Source organism: Aulonocara stuartgranti (assembly GCF_965226115.1).
Source record: "Aulonocara stuartgranti genome assembly, chromosome: 18".
NCBI classification, from domain to species: Eukaryota; Metazoa; Chordata; class Actinopteri; order Cichliformes; family Cichlidae; genus Aulonocara; species Aulonocara stuartgranti.
Window position 1 is genome coordinate 11,516,199 of NC_138954.1, and position 18,802 is coordinate 11,535,000.

Sequence of the window (18,802 nt, forward strand, 5' to 3'; positions counted from 1 at the left end):
TGCCATTAATATTCATTTTAAAATAGGTTCTATCAGCACTTCAAAACAAGATGACAGATTTATTGTTTCCACTGAGCCAACCTTTCACCTCTGCTTTAACTTTCCCTCTCTGTGTTTGTTTTCCTCCCCATCTCCTCCCTCATCTGGACACAGCCCAAATATTACCCTGCAACCCCCTCCGCCTCAGTATAACATCACTCTCAAAGCCCAATCAAAGCAAAATCTCTCTCCCGCTATTGTTTCGTCCTCCCGAGCCAAACTCCAATATCAGCACTGGCACATGTAAGGGAAACTGTCCATGTGGCAAAATATCTAAACCCCCCATTGTTGTGCTTTTGTTGCTTCTCTCTCGCGATACCGCCACACTCTGTGCTGTCCATATATATCTGGGAGTCCAAATTTGTCCACTCCTATACTGTGTGAGTAATTTGGAACAGCCAACAGTGGAAAATGTCTCAGTACTCAGGAAAGGTGAGTACCACAACAAGAATGCAGCCACAGATTTAGGCCAGTGTTTCACAACAAAAGTTAATCACAATCACATTCATCTTGATGACCGGTCCAAACTTAGATGATTTTTTTGCATATCAGTTAGCTAAACTGATATGCAACATTTTTACTGTTTATTAGGAGGAAATACTCAAATCCTCACTGTTGTTATGAATATAGATTGTCTTCTATGAGGGGAAATGTTTCACTGGGAGAAAGCTGGAGATCTGCAGCGACTGTGACAACTTCCAGGACCGAGGGTTCATGAACAGAGTGAACTCTGTCCGTGTGGAGAGCGGGGCCTTCGTCTGCTTCGACCATCCAGACTTCAAGGGCCAACAGTATATTCTGGAGCATGGAGAGTACCCTGAATTCCAGCGCTGGAATGCCCACAATGATCACATGGGATCTTGCAAACCAATCAGGATGGTAAGAGTGTGTGTGTGTGTGTGTGTGTGTGTGTGTGTGTGTGTGTGTGTGTGTGTGTGTGTGTGTGTGTGTGTGTGTGCGCAAAAGATAGAGACCCCAGGGACAGACAAATATTTGGTTGGTTAAAAACACAGGCAGATGGGCACATGTGTGGCCTCATTTGTGCGCCTCTGTTTGTTCAAAGTAATAATGTTGGATCTACTTTTGCATAACAGACATCATCAAAGAAACTTTCAAGTTTTTACATCTGATACTTATGTAATCAGCTTAAAGAACTGCATTTATATTTCATCCTCCACATTTTCTAACCTTTAGATTTCTATAGGTGCAAGTGTTTTGTGCCCACAATACAGCCTCTGTCACATAAAGGAGAAAGCCTTGGTCGTTTGCAGAGAGCTGAAGTCAAACACTGTTGACTCAGCGATCACGCATGTCATTATCCTCCCAGCATGGAGAGCACTACAGGATGGAGCTGTTCGAGGGGGACAACTTCTCTGGCCAGTGCGTGGAGCTGTGTGACGACTGCCCATTTCTCCAAGCACGAGGCCTGACCAAGAACTGCATCAACTCTATCAAAGTTTATGGAGATGGGGCGTACGTATCTTTGAGGCCATTTATAGTTTTTGATTTAACTGAGAGAAGAGCGCATAAGACATGCCCTAAAACATTTCCTTCATTATCCTTAAGTAATGAACTAAACCTTTGTGAAACTGGCCACTTTCAACTGACCTGTTACAAGGTCATTTCACACAATATATTTTCCCACTTGTCTTTTGTTGTACTTAACAAGGCAGATAGTTCCATAAACAGATGTAAGCACAAATACATATGATCTGTATTAATTTTCTGTAGGCGTAGAAAGCAGACAGGTTGGGTTAAAAGAAAAACAAAGGCTAGCATTCAGAGAAAGTCCAGTCTGGCTTACGTGCAGGGCAAACTTTTCTAGGTGCCAGACCAATGACCAATGTGTTGCTCCGTATTAAACCTCACACATAAAAAATTTACAGTCTTTAACAGTGTAACAGCAAAACAGATGTTTTCATCATTTTAATAGGGACTACTTCTTTGGCGGAAAGCAGACTTATTAAAAAACACTGACTAAATACAGAAAAATAAAATAAATATTAAAGTAAAGGTGGGAAATAAGTTTAAGAAAATGTGAACATAGTTATCTTGAATGCCAGTCTTTAAAAAGAGAGAAAAAGAGAGAAAATGAATTTACTGTGGATCAGAAAAAGAGCAATGTTTGACTGGATCTTCACATGTAATTGGTCAATATTGTTAGTGGCATGAACAAAATTCTGAAGTCTCAGAGGTGGGGCATTCTGGGGCTTTAACAACAATGTTCTGAGGTTCAAAGTCAGCGAAAGGGCCTTTGATAGAGACCAATTAGGGTGTCTGTTTCTCCCACTACTTATACGCTGCCAGTTGTCTCTTCAGTGTTGGTGTTTTATTGGAGGCACCATTACACAACAAGTATTACATTAGAAAGAGTCTATCTCAAAACCAGACTTCTTGAAGCCTCAGCAAATCCAAGCAAAACTATCTACACCGACTGATCTCAGCAAAAGCAAATTAGAAAATGTGTTTTTATGTTTTTAATCTTTAAACATCAACCAAATTAGAATACTGCCCGAAACTGTTTAGTAAGCTGATTTTCTTTGCACTAATTTATTACATGTTTGATCCATTAGCTCTTATTTATTCACTGCTACTGAACAGGTGGGTGTTGTACGAGGAGCCTAACTACCGTGGTCGCATGTACGTCGTGGAAAGAGGAAACTACTGCACCCACATGGAGTGGCAGGCTGAGAACCCCAACATCCAGTCTATTCGCAGGGTTGCAAACTACTTTTAAAACCATCTCACTATCGCTGTCAGTGTGACTGCAGGGAATAGATCGACTACACTGTCAAGTCATCTCACACGTGGCTCTGTGGGGCGATAATAAAGATGAAGAAAATGTTTGGCACTGCTTGTTGTTTTATTTTTGTACTGAATTATTTAAAGGTTCAAATAAAGTAGTGATCCTACAGCATCTTCAATCTTACTTCCATTTATTGTTTTCTTCTATTAATGCACACTTTTTGTGCAGCTCCCAACTTAACCATCGCATTTCATTGTAGACATGGCTACAGGCTATGATTCAGGTAATTGCTTTAAGTGCTGTGCTTTCCCGTAAACTAATGGATCCATTGCAAAGTTAAGATATCCTGAATACCACTCCCACGCAGATTAATAGATGTATGTGAATTTTATTTATCCAGGGGGGCAATTAAATTGTTGTAATAGTTTGAAAAAAAGAACTTACTGCCTGATAATCAACTATAGAAAACGCTCTAATGAAAATGTCCAGTCTTTTGGCACCTACACAGGTGAATGGTCTGCAGAGTCAGCACTGAACAGGAGAAACTGTGTGTCCTTCCTACATATACAGTGTATAAATCAAAAGAGAAAGAGAGATTCTGCACAGGGTGGCAAAGCAGCTGTGCCTGCACTTGGGAGCTCTGCTACCACCTAGTGTCATCTATCTATTTTACTGCGGAGTATTGACACTCCGCTCAGGGTGATCTAAGGATCATGGCATAATTAACACCTGAAATTAATCTGCTACATGCTTTGTATGATGTGTATGCTACAATAAAAAAAAAAAAAAAAAAACAGAACAGGAAACACAATTTCCAGTATAAACCTCTTTTTTTTTTAAACCTTGTAATTTAATCTGACAATGCACATCACATATCCAATGTATTTTATGCCATCTACAATGCAACACAATAGGTGAAAGGCTGGTATACTTAAACGGATATGTAATTAACAGTCTTTTGTAACACTATGAGCTCATAGTTTCATGCTTTTAATGTGCCACTGCATCATTTCCCACATGTTCTCATTCTTCTACAAATGTCACACCAGGGCTGTGGCCGCTGGACCTTTAATGAGCACTCATGTGCTTTCTCTTCCAACTGTCATGACAACAGAACATTTATCTTTACAAGGTTTCGCTCTTGGCCTCTATTGAGTTACAGGGTCAATACAGGATAGCTTAATGAGGAAATGCTTTGTCTTAAGTTACACTGAATTGGACTAGTTTAAGGGCGATTACCTATGGCTAACCCTATTCCTAAGCCATTTGCTGCATAAATTGGCTGAGTGTCACCAACATGCCATTAGTCAGAATGTCAAAGTAGGAGAAAGAGTGGAGGGGCCGCTGTGGAAGGCTTAATGGCATTTTAACAATGTCACTGTTGATTTTCTGTGATGACGGGACTATTTATTTTGCACAAAAGACCTCAATTTTTAAAAAGTGAGCCTTAAATGCTTGGAAGGAATCTATGCACCTTACTATTAATACACCTTGACTACTTGCTCTAATGGAGGCACACGTTTCCTTTTAAGTAGGGAGTTCATAAAAGAGAAGCTGGATAAGCAATGAACTTTAATCCTTATGAGGGAAATACTTCTCAACTGTCTGTTGACTGTGAAAGTTAATGAACTTACTAATCCTTTGACACAAAAACATGTAAGATCACAAATTGATGGTGTTAAACAATAACATTTTAACATGAGCTATTAGTAGAATATCAGATTTGAACACTCTGGGAGATTATTGTCACACACTTTAAAAAAAGAACAAAAATAAAGGTTGCCAGTACATTATGTAGCACGGTTAGCTCTGTCTTGGTAGCTCTACATATTATATATCTTATATTTAATACTGTGTGATGGTAATTAGAACGAACGCATTTTAAACAGCATTTATGGTAACGTGCTATTCCAAATTAGGTCAGCTAATTTTAGCACCGCAACTTATGCATAAAAGATCATACAGACAGAATTTATTTAAGTACTTGTGGGGCTGCAAAAGCTATTTGTCACACTGACACAGAGGACGACGTGGTGTATTATGCATACAGCAAAAAGAGATAATTCTGCATTTGTACAAGCTTCCTTTCACATTCATAAGCATTAGCTATTAATCCTCAATTTAAAAAAATTCTTTGAAAAAGTCCACACACATTGCATTCTCATCTATACCTTCGGTTGCATTAATCAATTAGCCTCGGAATAATTATGATTATGGTTTAAATGCGAGGCTGTCTGTTAAGAACCAAGGAAGTGGTGGGTTTAAACCAAACCCCGACCGCAGAAAGTGCAAGTCTTGTATCGGCTTCGATTCGGGACACACACCGACGTGGAAAACACATCTCTCTCCGGCATTTGTATTTCTGACGTGATATGTGTAAAAAACAAAAAAAAACAAAAAAAAAATGTGATAGTTATCGACAGGAAGCAAGAATAAAGTCATTTCAGGCGTGTATCTGCGGTGTCGCGTTAAGGTCACTCGCTGGCTGCCTGAATTCCCCTCTTTGTGTTTATACATCCGGGTTTCCCTGTTTGCAGCCCATTCCCCATTTAGAAGCCATTTTGGACACAGATCAGTAACATGCATGTAAACCCCGACCGACCTCCCGACGCAGCGGTGCTACTATTCAAGTGAATAACCTTAAAAAACAACGAGCTTCCATCTCGGGTGTTTTATCGGCTTCCTATTCGGGTTTTGGATCCACTTCCGACGCGAAATGAAGCACCTATTAATGGAATAACAACCTGGCAGTCAATTAATCGCCCCTATCTTTTCTTGCAACATTGTTGCAGCGTCGCGGCTATTGACACGCGCTGTGGCCGTGGTGGTTTAGGCTGCTGGAGGGACCGGAGGCCTGTGGTCGTTTTGATCCTGGACTGATGTTTTGGGCCACCTGAGTTTTAATGTTCGCGACGGAAAGCGGGGGAAATCTCTGCCCTGTATTTAAAGCGGAACATGTCTTTTTCATGGCTGACTTGTTCACTTCTTCTGGGAACTTTATGCGCAGGTAAGCCGCCGTTGTTGGTCCCGAATTTGCAACAGTTTAGTCGAACAGTTCGCCGCGATTATTTTCATTTTTTTCGTGGGAGTGTGAGTAATTTGTTCGCGTTTGAAATTTCGACCCGCGAACGAGTCCGCGGTTGCGAGTTGTTTAAACTTTGTTGGCAGCTCGTTCAGCTGGGATTTTTATTTCCCCTCTACAACCATAATCGCCTTTTCTCCGTTTAGCCCCCTTAAAGACAAATATGTCACACTCGGGATTTTCCCTCATTTAAACGCTCGAATCACACGTAGTATTTTCACAGGAGAATATATCTTATTATAATTTTTTTTATTGTACATGTATCCAAATTTAAAACTGTTGCTCCTTCGCTGTGGCAGGAATAGAAGGCAGCAGCTGCATCAACATCCTGAAACCTTATAGGCTACCTCTCAGGTCTGCACTCTTGTTTGTGGTTACGGGCTCAACAAGAACCTTCTCCAAACACTCTTCCCTCTGTAAGGATTTGTATGAATCGTTGGCGTTTGATTTGGAGAGACGGCAGCTGTTGTCACAAGTCAGGTCTTTGTCGTGAATCGAGGTTATTGTCTCCCACTGCTGAAGTCTCCACAGGGTTGACTTGGTACCACGTGAAATTGAGCAAGAGGGTTGTTTTTTTTTCTTTTGTTTGTCGTTTTTTTTGCCAGCGTTTTTAAGCCCATATGGATAATTTTTAATGTCCCAAAACGCATGCAACCCCTCTTCCTAAGCTAGGTATCGCGTCTGTGACTGAACAGAGGGCTTTGAAACAATAATTTCCACTTTAGGTTTTTTTTTTTCCTCTAACTGTAATAAAAATTTAATTGAGGCACAGCTTTCTCTTGTGTGTCAGCAGCACTGTGGCTAATGTCTTTATGGTTAATAGATTAGGACTGGCAGTGTACAGTAAGCTGCTTCTGCGGAATTCATGTTGTTGTGGTGTAAAAGCTCAGTAAGTGACAGAGGGAGGGGGTTGGGGAACGATATTGTAGTAAAAGTCCTCGCGGATCATGTGACCGCAGATATCAGAAATGCCATCTCGGTTCAATGAAGCGTTGAGCATCGCTGCTGTGTGTTTTATCCTTTGCTACCTTGCTTACTTCCAACCTTTTTTTTTTTATATAATGACTGCGATCTCTGGCCACTGTGTGCATTGCCTGTTTCTTATAATGAAGTCAGTTGTGTGCTGCTGAACAGCAATATGTATGCATGCGTGCCTCTGAGTGTGTGTGTAATGGGTTAGTGGGGGTAATATTGGGGGATGGGCAGGCTCCTATAGGCAGGGATTTAAAGAGACAGGCACCTTTTTTTTTTTTTTTTTTAAACCCTCCCCCCCGCTGAACAAAGATTAGGCCTGGATGTCCAAGCTAAATTGTGACTAACATGTACTCCATGTTGTCTGCTTTTGTGTTTGCCACAAACCCAGTTAGGTAAACAATTATTAGGACACGGGACACATATTTTATAAAATTTGCCTCTTTGCAGCACCACAGTTTGTTTGAAACGAAGCAATCTGATACAGCTGGAGTTAGAATTTCAGCTTTAAATCAAGGGGTTTAAAAAGAGTGATTGCATTTACAATTTTTATTTGATTTATTTATTTTTTTTTACATTTTCACAGCCTCAGAAGTAACTCAGTAATTAACTGATAAGACTTTTGATATCCATAGTTATAGTATAGCTGTTCAGAGGAACTCTCAATTCACAAACCGAAGAGGTGTTAATGCAAATAAAGGAGCCCATTATTTGGCTGACAATAAATAAATAAATACAACAGGGTGTAACTTGAAGAATTGTGGGTGGGAGTGAGAATTGGGTCGAGAAAGAAAGGATGCGCTAGGCAACAGGAAAAAGTCATGCAAGACTATGAGTGACAGTTAAAGTGTTTGACTTCTTTTGTTTTTGAAGATTTTTTTTTTTTTCCCCAACATCCAGACATTGAGCTGGGTGTAGGACTCAAGAACAGAAAGGTCATTGAGAATTCCATGACAAATTTCCCAGCTTTAAACAAAAGCCTGGAAAGTTTTGGAACAAAACTCTGGATAAAGCCAAACGTTTACTGGAATGATGGTAAGAGAAGAGGATGGAGAGGAAGGAGGCATCTGTCAAATATGGTTGAGATAGTGGGCGTATCATGCTGCCAGTGAAATCGAGTTGGTGTTTGTTCATAGATATACTATAGAAATACATTTTACACTGAAATTCAGTCAAGTGACTTTGTGCTGTGGAAGTCATTGTGTAGTGTTTCACAGTGCAGAATAACAGTGAGCTGAAATGTGTTGCAGAAGCAAGCTCCTTAAGATTCATGTTGATTTCATTCACATGATCTCAGCCCAACTGGGTGTGCTTTTCAATAAAGATAAAAACTGAAGGCCAAAATACCCACAAACAAGCTACAACTGAAGGTGGCTGTAGTCAAGTCCAAATGAAGCATCTAAGGAAGGAAACCTGCTCAGTATTTGGTGTTGTCCATGGATTCCAGACTTCAATGAGTACAAAGAAGTTTTGTGCAAGTACTGGTAAAAACGAATCCATGCATGTTATAATTGTTTGTTCAGCTACTTGAAAATCAAGACCATGTGTTTAGAAACAAAAACAAAACTTAATTCATAAAAGGTTAGTTCAATATTTTATTAAACCCCCTGAAAATCTTAGAGTTCACACTTGAGTCACACCTAGATTGCTTCCTTTCAAATCCATGGTGGTGTGGTAAAGAGACATAATTACTGAAAGTAAGTCACCATCCAAATAATCATGGAACAAACTGACTGCACACGTCTAACATGAAATCCAAGAAGAGAAATGAGAATAATGCCTTTTCATTAAATCATTCACCACTGGAAGACTGACAGCTATTGTAAAAAAAAAAAAAAATTACTGTAGTTTATTTTCTTTAGTGTTTCCTGTCAAAGCTCTCAAAGAATGTCTTATCGGTCTTTCCAGATGCGTCTGTAGTCTTTATCTATAGAAAAAGAATGCCGACGTATTCATGCTGCGATTCTTTACCACAGCAGGGCATATCATTGTTTTATAGCTAATTGAATTCTGTAATTTTCCCCTTCTTCTTTTTTAACTTTTCACTCTCTGAAAAGATCTTAGTTAATGTGATTATGCCGAACTTCTATTCAGCACAAGTTTCTTAGCCCACAGGAACTCCCTTTTTACTACAGAGAGCTCCCAAGCTTGGATACGTGCCAGAGTGACGATGGAGGCTCTGCTCGGCGATGTTTCGTCGTGGCACGGAGCGTAGCCTGCGCCATATGTCTGTGCTTCCGCCATTGAGTTTCGATTCATTACGATGTGAGCTGACTGAGACTTTTCTGTCATTCTCAGGGTACAGTCTTGGCGAAGCGGAGACCCGGGAGTGTGTGTACTACAACGATAACTGGCGTTCGGAGAGGACCAACCAGAGCGGCTTCGAGCGTTGCGAGGGGGAAAAGGACAAGCGTCTGCACTGTTATGCCTCCTGGCTCAACTCCTCAGGGACTATCAAACTGGTGAAGAAAGGCTGCTGGCTGGATGACTTCAACTGCTATGACAGGTCGGATAACCGTGCGAGGTCATTCGCTGCTGCGAATTTGCATTTATATTTCATGTACCTGGCTCGCAACCAGACTGACGACTGACTGACATTGAGGACAACAGAAAAGGTTCCCTCAGTACCTGCATATAGTTCAGTGCATCTTTTTGTGCCCCTCTCTCACTCTGCACTGTTAAAGACTAATTTAAAAAATGTTTTTGCCCGCCTTTAGTTTAATAAATGGAAGAGTAATCTCTTTTTTTCACCTCACCCTTTGGCCTCGTGATTTCGCAGAGCAGGCAACCATCTCATGCTCTTTGAATGTTTAAAGGATCTTTTTCATTTAGCCTTGTGATGTTTTAAAAGGTGAATAACAGAGAGAAACCATGGGAAAATATCAGTTGCATGCCATAAAAGCAACCACGTATAACAAGAAAAGGAGATTAACTGTGGTCCAGTTTCATATTGCTTAAGGTGCTGTCAGGCAATCAACCATACAGGTATACCGAGACAATTTTCTTGTGCATGAAGCATAAGATATATTCAGATATTTATATTAGCCACTTATCCAATTCAAGCTCACAGATATTCATCTTCAGACTGCTTGTTTTGTTTGATTAGTTGGCAAAACCTAAAACACATTCACTGTAGAATGATATAAATGTGAGAGCAGTGGCAAATATAGATATTAAGAAGCAGATGCCAGGTAATTTTTAGCAAATCATTTCCAAGTATGGGTGTTTGTGTCGGGGAAGGTTCTCTGCAGCCTACACATATTTGTGCAAAAGCCAGATAGCCTCTGTGAGCAGTGCAGCACACAGTTCAGCCTGATGATGGCAGATACATACTGTGACACGAGGCCACTCAGGATTTTGTACGTGAGGAGGAGAATTTAAAACTAGTCTTTATCAGAAGTCTGCATTGAATTGAGTGCCGCAATCAAACTTTCCAGTTATTAACATGCTATCCACAGCCTTTCCAACAAGCGGGGGTCCTCTTGTGGCATAGAAAGGGGAGCTGGAGAAACGAGAGCTGCGATAATTGATCCTACATGACACAACTGTGTGTGTGTGCTTTAAAATGTGTATTTTATGTGGCTTTTATTATCCTTTCTAATACTTTGGCATAATTTGCTAGATTAATGTGCAGATGTTGTGAGTTGCCAAATGGCAATTAAGTGACTATTTCACTGAGTGTTAGTGTGAAATTTGAGCATTACCAACATGTGACTAAAAGCTAGAGTGGCATATGTAGAAATTGTAGGTTTAGGTACAAGATGCTGAAATCTTCATTTACCCGTGAGCTGCTGAGGGTAATTACAATAGAACCTGGGGAAAAAAAAATACATTTGCTGGTCAATTTAATCTGTGTGAAAAGCACCATTAAATGATTGTAGTAATTGAAGAGCAATGGAGCAGGTGGGGAATTTTGAGTACATGAACATTTAGTGTCAATGGTTAATGGGAGGAATATGCAGATGCATAAAGTGTGAGAAATCCTGTGATTCCTCGGAATTGGGAACATCTGCTGTCTTAAGAGGAGTGAAAAGATGAAAAATTGGCTGTAAAAATTATTTTTTTTCCCACCCTAAACACAAAAACTCTATAAATGTAGTCTTTCCTGCCTTATATTTGTTGATACCAGTACAAGTAACCACGCAAAGATGTGCATTAGGTAATCTGTGGCAATATCCGATCCAATTATTAGATTGCGTTGTCTTAGAGTTAATATACAGCAAATACATGAAAACCATAGACTGACACTACTAAACTTTAACAGCCAATAATAATATCAGAAAATGTTTTTGTCCGTTGGGTCTAGAACAGTAACGTTGATGCGCCATCTGTTGTTTTTAGGCAAGAGTGCGTCTCCATGGAGGAAAACCCTCAGGTCTTCTTCTGCTGCTGCGAGGGCAACTACTGCAATGAACGATTCACCCACCTTCCCGACTTGATTGGCAGTGGCAACCGAGGTGAGTGGCAAATGCATCGTATAGATAGTAAAGATCTCTTCTTTCCCACTGTGATTAGTAGGAGTGAATCTGCATTTCAATGAGACTACAAATCTCATTAATATTAATAAATGACGCCATATTTAAGAAGGGGCTATTGGATCTGACCGATTTTGATTATTGGGAATGTATATGTGTGATTCTTCTGGTTCTGGCTTTTTAATCGAGTGGGATAAAACAAAAATTAATCTCTATGTTAACTAATTTCTCATCTTAGAATTGATGTCAGGCAGTCTCTTACCCTGCCAATTTAAAATCAGCTCTCACAGCCTGTGAGGGACAAACGTGATGCTTAACATATCTTATGTGTCATACAGCTGACATGCCGTAATTATTCTGTACCTCCTTGACAGTGAAAATCCAGCCTCCACCCCGAGTACCTTCCCTGCTCAATGTGCTGGTGTACTCCCTGCTGCCTCTCTGTGTGCTGTCCCTGGCCCTCGTTCTGGCCTTGTGGATGTACCGCCACCGCAAACCTCCCTACGGCCATGTAGACCTGAGCGAGGTGAGACGGGCTATGCTCATCTTAGTGTGAGACTTGTAAGGCCATCAGTAACGTAGTCCTGACAAGGATGGAGTGCTTGTCACTTTTGTGTTTTGTAGCACTGAAATTGTTAATGTTTTGAGGTGGATTCAGCAGTAGAATAAGATGTTTTTATTTATTTTTATTTTTTCTGTTCAGGATCCAGGGCCAGCTCCTCCATCTCCCTTGGTGGGTCTGAAACCATTGCAGCTTCTAGAAATCAAAGCTAGGGGGCGCTTTGGTTGCGTTTGGAAGGCCCAGTTAATGAATGAATATGTTGCTGTTAAGATCTTCCCAGTTCAGGTATGTCATTAATTCTAGCTTAAAAATATACGTCATATGCTTCAGTGTATGAAGAGACGCCTTTTTTCTTGTTCTAGATTCCATGTGCGCCTTTTTGTTTTTGACCTCCAGAATGCTTCTTTGCATCTTCAAGCTCTAAAAATAACTCTGGTTTGTGTTTACAGGATAAGCAGTCATGGCAAAATGAGCGCGACATATTCTTGACTCCGGGGATGAGACATGAAAATATCTTGCGTTACATCGCTGCAGAGAAGCACGGAGCCAACATGGAGACGGAGCTGTGGCTTATCACAGAGTTTCATGAAAGGGTGAGAACATATTCTGTCTACATACAGAATGCACACAGACCGATACATCAACCCCAAAGCAAGTTTATGGTGAGGTATACGGCTTTTATGTCGACTAGTACCGCTGGAGGTTTTCCAATATTGAGCGAGCCTCTCTGTTTACCTCAAAACAAGAAAAGAGAATCGCAGCCTTTATTAAAAAGAAGATTTCACCACATATGTCTGATCTGCTGTTCCAGTAAATCCAAAAGCAACAGATCAGGCAGTGCTGCTTAAACTTAAGGCGGTTTGTTTTTTCTAAGCGTGTAGCTTAAAACGTTTGTATTTGATGTCAGATATTGCAAGATGTTGTGCATTTGCAGTGATGCTGATATATGAGGACACAATAATTCTAAACACAAGTGGGACTGATTGTTGCAGCACCTTTTTATTCTTGGTATTGATACAAACGTGGTTAGTTGGAGGCATCAGTGCATGTGTCATTGTTTTTTTTTTTATGGTAAATGTTTAAATTGCTATTTTTGATGTTTTGAAGTATGAAATTGGGTTTCTGTTATATTCTCCCAGACTACAGTATTTGCTGTCAAATGGAAATGAAAGCAATTCCTGCTCCTTGGTGGATTCAGCAACAGCTTTTCGGTTATGCCTACGCCTGAATTCATGCGCAGTTGCTAATCCTTGTTTCATAATCCTTTTGTGTGTGAGCAGGGATCCTTGACAGATCACCTGAAGGGCAACACTGTGACCTGGACAGAGTTGTGTCACATAGCAGAGACCATGTCCCGCGGTTTGGCTTACCTTCACGAGGACATTCCCAGTTACAAGGGAGAGGGGCCTAAACCTACAATTGCACACAGGTAGGAAAATCAGCCTGGATTTCCTCAACTCTCGTTAGTTCACTAAAGATTAAACTGTTGCTTTTGATTTGAACAGAAATCTTAATTTACTGCTGCCCTCTCCTGGTTGTACCTCATTTAATATCTTTACTATGACAGTCTTTGTCTGACTTCTGTGACTAAACCTCCCTCTAATTAAGACATTGTAATGTGAAATTAATTCCCCAGGGACTTCAAGAGCAAGAATGTGTTACTACGAGATGACTTAGCTGCAGTCATTGGTGACTTTGGGCTTGCTGTAAGGTTCGAGCCAGGAAAACCTCCTGGGGATACTCATGGACAGGTATGTAATAACTTCACTACTGTTTTTTTTGGGGGGGGGGGGGGTTGTCTGCATTGGCTCTGTGATGCAATTGTTTGCAGGAGTTTCCTTCTGCTTATTCTTAAGTGGATAAAACCCCCAAATTCATTATCCGTCTAGGTGGGTACGAGGCGTTACATGGCCCCAGAGGTGCTGGAGGGAGCCATCAACTTTCAGCGAGACTCCTTCCTGAGGATAGACATGTACGCTATGGGCTTGGTGCTGTGGGAGCTGGTGTCCCGTTGCTCCGACACAGATGGTGAGTCAACGTGGTGAAGGAATGTGGCTTCACATTCATAGGTGAAAAGGTCACATTGCTTGACCCCGGGCCAGTAAAGATTCGTTTTTGTTTTGTCTGCAAAGCAAATGAAGGGCAAAGCTGCAATGTGGATAAAGTTACTCTTTAAATAGTTTTGAATTTTCAGAAGTCAAAGTACTGCAGTATTTTCTTCTTCTGCGTAACACTTTCCACTCTGTTGCTTTGCTGTCCCTTTGTAGGAACAGTTGGCGAGTACATGCTGCCATTTGAGGATGAAATAGGCCAGCATCCCTCCCTGGAGGATCTGCAGGATGTGGTGGTGCACAAGAAGATGCGTCCAGTCATCAAGGACTCCTGGCTCAAGCATCCTGTGAGTAACAGCATAATAGCTACTGCAGTTTCAGCAGCAATACCAGGAAGTGGTGCATCCTTTTAGTGAAGAGCTCAATGATTTGAGGTTAAAGTTCTTTGAATTTGTTGTGGCTTTGTAACTTTAAAATGAATGGCTTAAATTTGGGGTCATTAATAGAGTTAGAGATTTCTCTGATTTGGGTTTTATATTAAAATTATGAACAGAAGATGGACAAGTTTAGTAAAAATAAGCAAATGCAACTGCCAAAAAGAAAATCCTTATATATTTTGTCTTTTGTGCGTACAGGGGCTGAGCCACATGTGTGAGACCATCGAGGAATGCTGGGACCACGACGCAGAGGCTCGACTGTCTGCAGGTTGTGTCGAGGAGCGCATCGGCCAGATCTCCAGGACAATAGGCAGCACTACCTCAGACAGCCCCATCTCTTTAGTCACGTCTCTCATCAACGAGGACCTACCTCCCAAAGAGTCCAGCACCTGAACGGGTGACACCATCTTTCACCTGAGCTCCTGACTTTTTATTTTTCAAACCCAAACTCAGCAGATTTTCGTGAATATTTAAAAAAACATATATATAAAAAAACAAAAGAAAAACAACAACAAAAAAATACATCTAGCAACTTAAATGCAGCTGCTATTTTATCCCAATACTGGTATTTTTTTCCTGTTTTTTAAAGTGTGTGTGCGTGTGTGTGTTTCAAGTCGGATCCTACTAACACATCCATCTGCTGTAGTTGAAGTAGTAATAAGCTATGCGATGGGCACATCTGATAACACCCATGTGTCAAATCTTAAATGTTGTCATTACCTCATGTGTTTCTTTTGTGTTAGTCTATATTGTTTTTTTCTTTTTTTTTCTTTTTTTTTAAATTACCTCATGGGTTGTCATCGTCGTATTTCGCGTCGTGGTCCTGATCGTCTGCGGCCAAATGAAATGAACCTTTTTGCTCCAAACCTCAGACGACGTGCTGCACACCTCGGAGGAACCGTTTTGAGACTGTTAGACAACAAATACATCTTCCTCAGGGGTTGAAGCTTCTCGATTTTGAAACTCTGAGTGCGCTCCCTTATTTTAAACCTGTGATTTCCTCAAAATGAAAAACGGGAAAAAAAAGTTTCAAAAAACAAAAACCGGAGCACAGCTGTTTTATTGTAAGGGAGGGAGCTAAATGGGAGCTGTATTGGACATTTTGGACTTGGATTTGGGGCAAGTGTCTTGTCCTCGGGGAACTACCTCTCAGGTATTCAGTAGGCTTCTTTGGAACATTTTCTCTAAGTTAAGAGCCGAGCTATCGAGCTAGCTATCATGGACATATTCCTGGATTTTTATTTTAGTTTTTTTATTTGTTTGAATTCAGAGTTACTCCTTTGCCAGTGCCAGGGGCATTGCTGGATGCTGTCTGAAGTTGCAATGTTACACATTCTTAATTTGAACTGTGTGAGTGAGTGTGTGAGTGAATCTGAAATTGAAATGATGTGAGATGGATAGAAAGTTTTTAAAGTGAGAGTCATGGGCCATACTTGAGTAAGCAACATGTCTGTTTTTTAATTTCCATGAGTGCGTGTTCAATAGACTCAGTCGGACACCAGTTCCCAGATACCTCAGTCACTGTATGTCATGCAAGGAGAGCTCAAATGGTTGCCTTTTGTCTCAAATGCAATGCCATAGTTGTACCATAACATGAATACCATACATTGAATGTCCGTTATGCTGCTGTGACTATTCCAGGATACTCAAGGATTTGTAGATGTACATGCATTCTTTGTTAATATAACGCTAACATGTGATTACTATCCACGATATAATGTGAGGCTAATATTCTGTTTTTGTGCGTTTTTTATTTTGACTGGGTAAGCCGTCAGGTGCTTACTCCTACAGACTGACCTCAGATATTCTGAAAAGTACCTCAGGCTTTTTCTACATGTATATCAAATTGTGTTATGTATTTTATTGTGTTTTTGGTAGTTGAGATATTTTATTGCTGGTTGGGCCTCTTGTCTGTTGAGATTGAGATTTGATTTGATTTTTTTTGTTTTTTTTAGGAGTCTGACCAGTTTTCATGGTGTTAATTCTCTACAAATCTAAAAGAAGATGGGCAGATTTATGTAAATATGGGTGTACACACAGATGGCGAACACTGCTCAGTGATTTTTGGGGTGGGTTTTTTTTTCTGCGCTCTCTTTTTTTTTTTTTTAATAACACAAAATCAGGGCATTAATGTTCTCATTTTGCAGAAATGGAAGAGATTTCTCAGTTCCACCTCTATATATTTAAATAATTTTTATAACTAGCCCTGCATAATAATTGTTTTTCTTTTGGTAGAGAGTGGCGGTTACTGATTTCAGTGAATTTCAGTGAATAATGGTATCGGTCCCTCTGGATCAGAAGCTGTGTGGGTTGCACTTTGCATTATAGAGCTCAGTGTGTATATTATCAAGAACAAACAGAAAAAAACATACAGATTCCTTTTGTGATTTGGCTTCCTGTTTTGAACAGTATTGCCTCAATATTAACCTGCTGGTGTGATGTTCAGACTTGTTTAGTGCTAGTTTAGCCACATTGGACAACACACAGGCTCATCTGTTGTACGTTGATTAGTGCTGTGGAAAGATGGTGATTTTTAACAGTGGTCTGTAATGCTTGCCGATGTGCAGTTTTGGTAAAGGACACTAGAAAAAAAATATCAGTCGAAATGGAACAATTACTTAACATTTTTAAAGTGTTTGGAGATCATCGTGTTTGTACCTACATTGATCGACTGATGATGCAGCACCATTGGGAGTCATGTGAGCGGTGGCATGTGCATGGTCCGAGGGTCCAGCAATATTTATTATACAGCAATAGTCTAAGTCTATCATAGTTTAAGACATTTAAACTCAGCTGTGACTTAGCAGGTTTCTTCTGCAGATCAATAAACTACATCTCATCACACCTGGACCATGTCCTGACGGCGTGGATGCGCTAAAGTCTCCTGATAAGTTGGGGGGGGAAATGCTGACGGTTGCATTTTTAATGTGAACTGAGCATGGCCCAGGTGCTTTCACGAATTGTGCCAGAAATAAAACAGCAGTCGCGTAGGGGATATCTGCTGCGGTCTGTTGTTACCTCCAAATGCTGTCTTACACCCAGCTCTTCTGAACAGAAAAACCAGTTACCTCATGCAGTACCTCATTAGTAACACTAACATGGAGTCAGCCTCATCTTCAACAAAAAGAAAAGAAAAAATGTATCAATTATTGCGTGTGTATATATCTATATATACATATATATATTTGACAAATGTAAAGGTTTTCTTCCTTTTCATGTGTGAATCCCGTGAAAGAAATATTTTTTTGTTTTATAAAGTTCACAGTCAACATTGTTCATTTCTTGTCGTGTGGATGGATGTTTGACTGAATTGTGTGACTTTCCCTGTTTATGTGAACTGTGTGTGTGGGGTGTATGTTGGTTGATGATTTCACTAAAACAGTACGAATGGTAATTTTATCTGTGAAACAAAATGCTTAGAAATATAAACTAGATGAGAATAGTCATCCTTTTGTATATGAAAATAAAGACAAATCTTGATTAACCATTACTGGGTAAATGGAGTTCTTTGCATGTCTCTCACTGCTTTCAATACTGTCTGTCACTTGAGACAACAAAAAGATTAAAATCAAATATAAGTGCTGTGAATATTTAATGGTAGAAGGGGAAAAAATACGTGCACTATGCCTAAAGACTGTAAGACCGTTCAGGGTTTTTTGTGGCTGCATAAATCCACTAGATGGCAGCAATGGTGCTACTAGTTTGAACTGGTTCATTTGCAACATTTCAAACTCAAGAGTACAGTCTGGCTTGAGTTCACAGTGAATGCTGGTATCGCTTTCCGTTAAATCATTGGCGTACGTTTTAGTTATTTTTGCGGCAATTGTGGAAGAAATTAATAAATGGACGCTCACATGATTTGTAACTCTTGCAATATTTTATAATACAACAGTAAATACAAAGCGTTAAACGTCACCAAATGTTGCCATGTATCTGATTCTAGGAAAAGCCAGAAAGTCACTACCGCATTCAGTCATCCGTATAATCTGGCTTCAGCTCATTCCTATAATGAGATCATATGCCTGATAGCTATTACATATTTTAGGCAAAGTAGAATGGCAAAGATTGGCTATTGTGTCCTCAAATGTACCCTGTATCCGATAAAGATACATTACAATACCTCACATAATTAAGCCACCTCCGTTTGCGCTTCTGTATTTGGTATCAAAATAAAACGTCCGCTAGCACATGAAGGCATCACAGAGCTATCCTTCGGAGGAATCTAGCCAATCAAAACGCGTCATGATTGTCATGTGACGAGCCGACTGGTAAATTACGATTGACTGGAGAGTTGCCGATAGTCAGCTACTTCTCGATGTACAGTTAGGCAAAGCTGACAACTTTTTGCCTTTGTTGGAGTTTGTTCGTGTCTCACGGAAATACTTTGCTGCCTTCTCCGTCTTCAATAAGCAACGTTTTATTTGGATATTGTTCCCAT

General features: G+C 40.2%; 3 protein-coding genes across 3 annotated transcripts in view; all 3 read left to right on the plus strand.

Annotated features, from left to right (window-relative positions):
- The first annotated feature begins 383 nt into the window (after positions 1-383).
- LOC309694393 (gamma-crystallin N-A-like) lies at positions 384-2,956 on the plus strand. Its single transcript, XM_082514463.1, has 4 exons — positions 384-471; positions 670-918; positions 1,367-1,512; positions 2,641-2,956. The coding sequence occupies exons 1-4, from the start codon at positions 451-453 to the stop codon at positions 2,774-2,776; spliced, it is 552 nt and encodes a 183-aa protein (XP_082370589.1). The 5' UTR covers positions 384-450; the 3' UTR covers positions 2,777-2,956.
- A 2,214-nt stretch (positions 2,957-5,170) lies between these two features.
- LOC309694414 (activin receptor type-2B-like) lies at positions 5,171-17,854 on the plus strand. Its single transcript, XM_082514492.1, has 11 exons — positions 5,171-5,792; positions 9,138-9,345; positions 11,181-11,296; positions 11,689-11,840; positions 12,018-12,161; positions 12,326-12,469; positions 13,157-13,305; positions 13,513-13,627; positions 13,766-13,904; positions 14,144-14,274; positions 14,563-17,854. The coding sequence occupies exons 1-11, from the start codon at positions 5,741-5,743 to the stop codon at positions 14,755-14,757; spliced, it is 1,545 nt and encodes a 514-aa protein (XP_082370618.1). The 5' UTR covers positions 5,171-5,740; the 3' UTR covers positions 14,758-17,854.
- Positions 17,855-18,631: 777 nt separating this feature from the next.
- LOC309693280 (rho GTPase-activating protein 29-like) overlaps positions 18,632-18,802 on the plus strand; it is a 31,432-nt gene continuing 31,261 nt past the window's right edge. Inside the window, exon 1 of the mRNA XM_082512354.1 lies at positions 18,632-18,802. This exon is cut by the window's right edge and continues 23 nt beyond it. The gene's annotated coding sequence lies outside the window, so the exon portion shown is untranslated.

What these genes read in the sequence shown, in the direction of transcription:
- LOC309694393 (XM_082514463.1), top strand. Translation starts at nt 451, where the DNA reads ATGTCTCAGTACTCAGGAAAG. An exon ending in CTTGCAAACCAATCAGGATG is followed by an intron (nt 919 to 1,366) that starts GTAAGAGTGTGT and finishes TTATCCTCCCAG; the next exon opens with CATGGAGAGCACTACAGGAT. An exon ending in AAAGTTTATGGAGATGGGGC is followed by an intron (nt 1,513 to 2,640) that starts GTACGTATCTTT and finishes GCTACTGAACAG; the next exon opens with GTGGGTGTTGTACGAGGAGC.
- LOC309694414 (XM_082514492.1), top strand. Translation starts at nt 5,741, where the DNA reads ATGTCTTTTTCATGGCTGACTTGTTCACTTCTTCTGGGAACTTTATGC. An exon ending in TCTGGGAACTTTATGCGCAG is followed by an intron (nt 5,793 to 9,137) that starts GTAAGCCGCCGT and finishes TGTCATTCTCAG; the next exon opens with GGTACAGTCTTGGCGAAGCG. An exon ending in GACTTCAACTGCTATGACAG is followed by an intron (nt 9,346 to 11,180) that starts GTCGGATAACCG and finishes TGTTGTTTTTAG; the next exon opens with GCAAGAGTGCGTCTCCATGG.